Source organism: Rana temporaria, chromosome 5 (assembly GCF_905171775.1).
Source record: "Rana temporaria chromosome 5, aRanTem1.1, whole genome shotgun sequence".
In the NCBI taxonomy this organism is placed as follows: Eukaryota; Metazoa; Chordata; class Amphibia; order Anura; family Ranidae; genus Rana; species Rana temporaria.
In genome coordinates, this window is record NC_053493.1 from 3510408 (window position 1) to 3511925 (window position 1518).

Genomic DNA, 1518 nt, shown 5'->3' on the forward strand with positions numbered 1-1518 from the left:
CTTGGTGTGTTCTCTTTTCTTCGATCAGCCAGAGGGCTGAAAAGTAAAAAAAGTGCAGATTCCCCCGATCACACCAATGAGGCGTCCCTCCCCACCAATGTATCCTGATAGGTGGGACTCCAATTAAAATGATTGTAAAGGAAAAAAAATAAAAAACAACAAATATTTCTATACATACAGTATCTGACGCGGCCCTTGGTGCGTCCATGGTGCGTCCTTGGTGCGTCCATGGTGCGTCCATGGTGCGTCCATGGTGCGTCCATGGTGCGTCCATATTGAGTCCATGGTGCGTCCATGGTGTGTTCATGGTGAGTCCATGGTGAGTCCATGGTGTGTCCATGGTGAGTCCATGGTAAATCCATGGTGTGTCCATGGTGTGTTCATGGTGAGTCCATGGTGTGTCCATGGTGAGTCAATGCGTCCATATTGAGTCCATGGTGCGTCCATACTGAGTCCATGGTGCGTCCATAGTGAGTCCATGGTGCGTCCATGGTCCGTCCATGGTGTGTCCATGGTGCGTCCATGGTGTGTTCATGGTGAGTCCATGGTGTGTCCATGGTGTGTTCATGGTGTGTCCATGGTGTGTCCATGGTGTGTCCATGGTGAGTCAATGCGTCCATATTGAGTCCATGGTGCGTCCATACTGAGTCCATGGTGCGTCCATGGTGCGTCCATATTGAGTCCATGGTGCGTCCATATTGAGTCCATGGTGCGTCCATAGTGAGTCCATGGTGTGTCCATAGTGAGTCCATGGTGAGTCCATGGTGCGTCCATGGTGCGTCCATGGTGCGTCCATGGTGTGTCCGTGGTGTGTCCTTGGTGCGTCCATGGTGCGTCCTTGGTGCGTCCTTGGTGTGTTCTCTTTTCTTCGATCAGCCAGAGGGCTGAAAAGTAAAAAAAGTGCAGATTCCCCCATTCACACCAATGAGGCGTCCCTCCCCACCAATGTATCCTGATAGGTGGGACTCCAATTAAAATGATTGTAAAGGAAAAAAAATAAAAAACAACAAACATTTCTATACATACAGTATCTGTCGCGGCTCTTTAATCATGTGACCGGCTGTGTCCAATCACAGCCGGTCACATGTAAAAAAGGAAGTGCTGGTAATCGGCGCCCCTCGCCTCACACTGACAGAGAGTGTGATGAGGAGAGCCGATTAGGGGCATCTCCTCGCAGTGGACAGTAAGACATGTAATCTGGGCAGTGATGACCAGTGTCCCAATTACATTAGAGCGCCACCAGTGCCAGCAACCAATGCCCACCAATGCCAGCAACCATTGCCCACCAGTGCCAGCAACCATTGCCCACCAGTGGCAGCAACCATTGCCCACCAGTGCCAGCAACCATTTCCCACCAGTGCCAGCAACCATTGCGCACCAGTGCCCCAATTACATTAGAGCCCCACCAACCATTTCCCACCAGTGCCAGCAACCATTGCCCACCAGTGCCAGCAACCATTGCTCACCAGTGCCAACAATCAGTGCTTACCAGTGCCAACAATCTGTGCCCATTAGTGA

General features: G+C 51.3%; 1 protein-coding gene across 1 annotated transcript; it reads right to left on the reverse strand.

Annotated features, from left to right (window-relative positions):
• Positions 1–380: 380 nt before the first annotated feature.
• LOC120939711 (placenta-specific protein 4-like) lies at positions 381–785 on the reverse strand. Its single transcript, XM_040352040.1, has one exon. The coding sequence runs from the start codon at positions 783–785 to the stop codon at positions 381–383; it is 405 nt and encodes a 134-aa protein (XP_040207974.1).
• Positions 786–1518: the final 733 nt, after the last annotated feature.

Bases quoted from the DNA above. Each gene is read 5' to 3' on its own strand.
- LOC120939711 (XM_040352040.1), bottom strand. From the start codon at position 785: ATGGACGCACCATGGACGCACCATGGACTCACCATGGACTCACTATGG.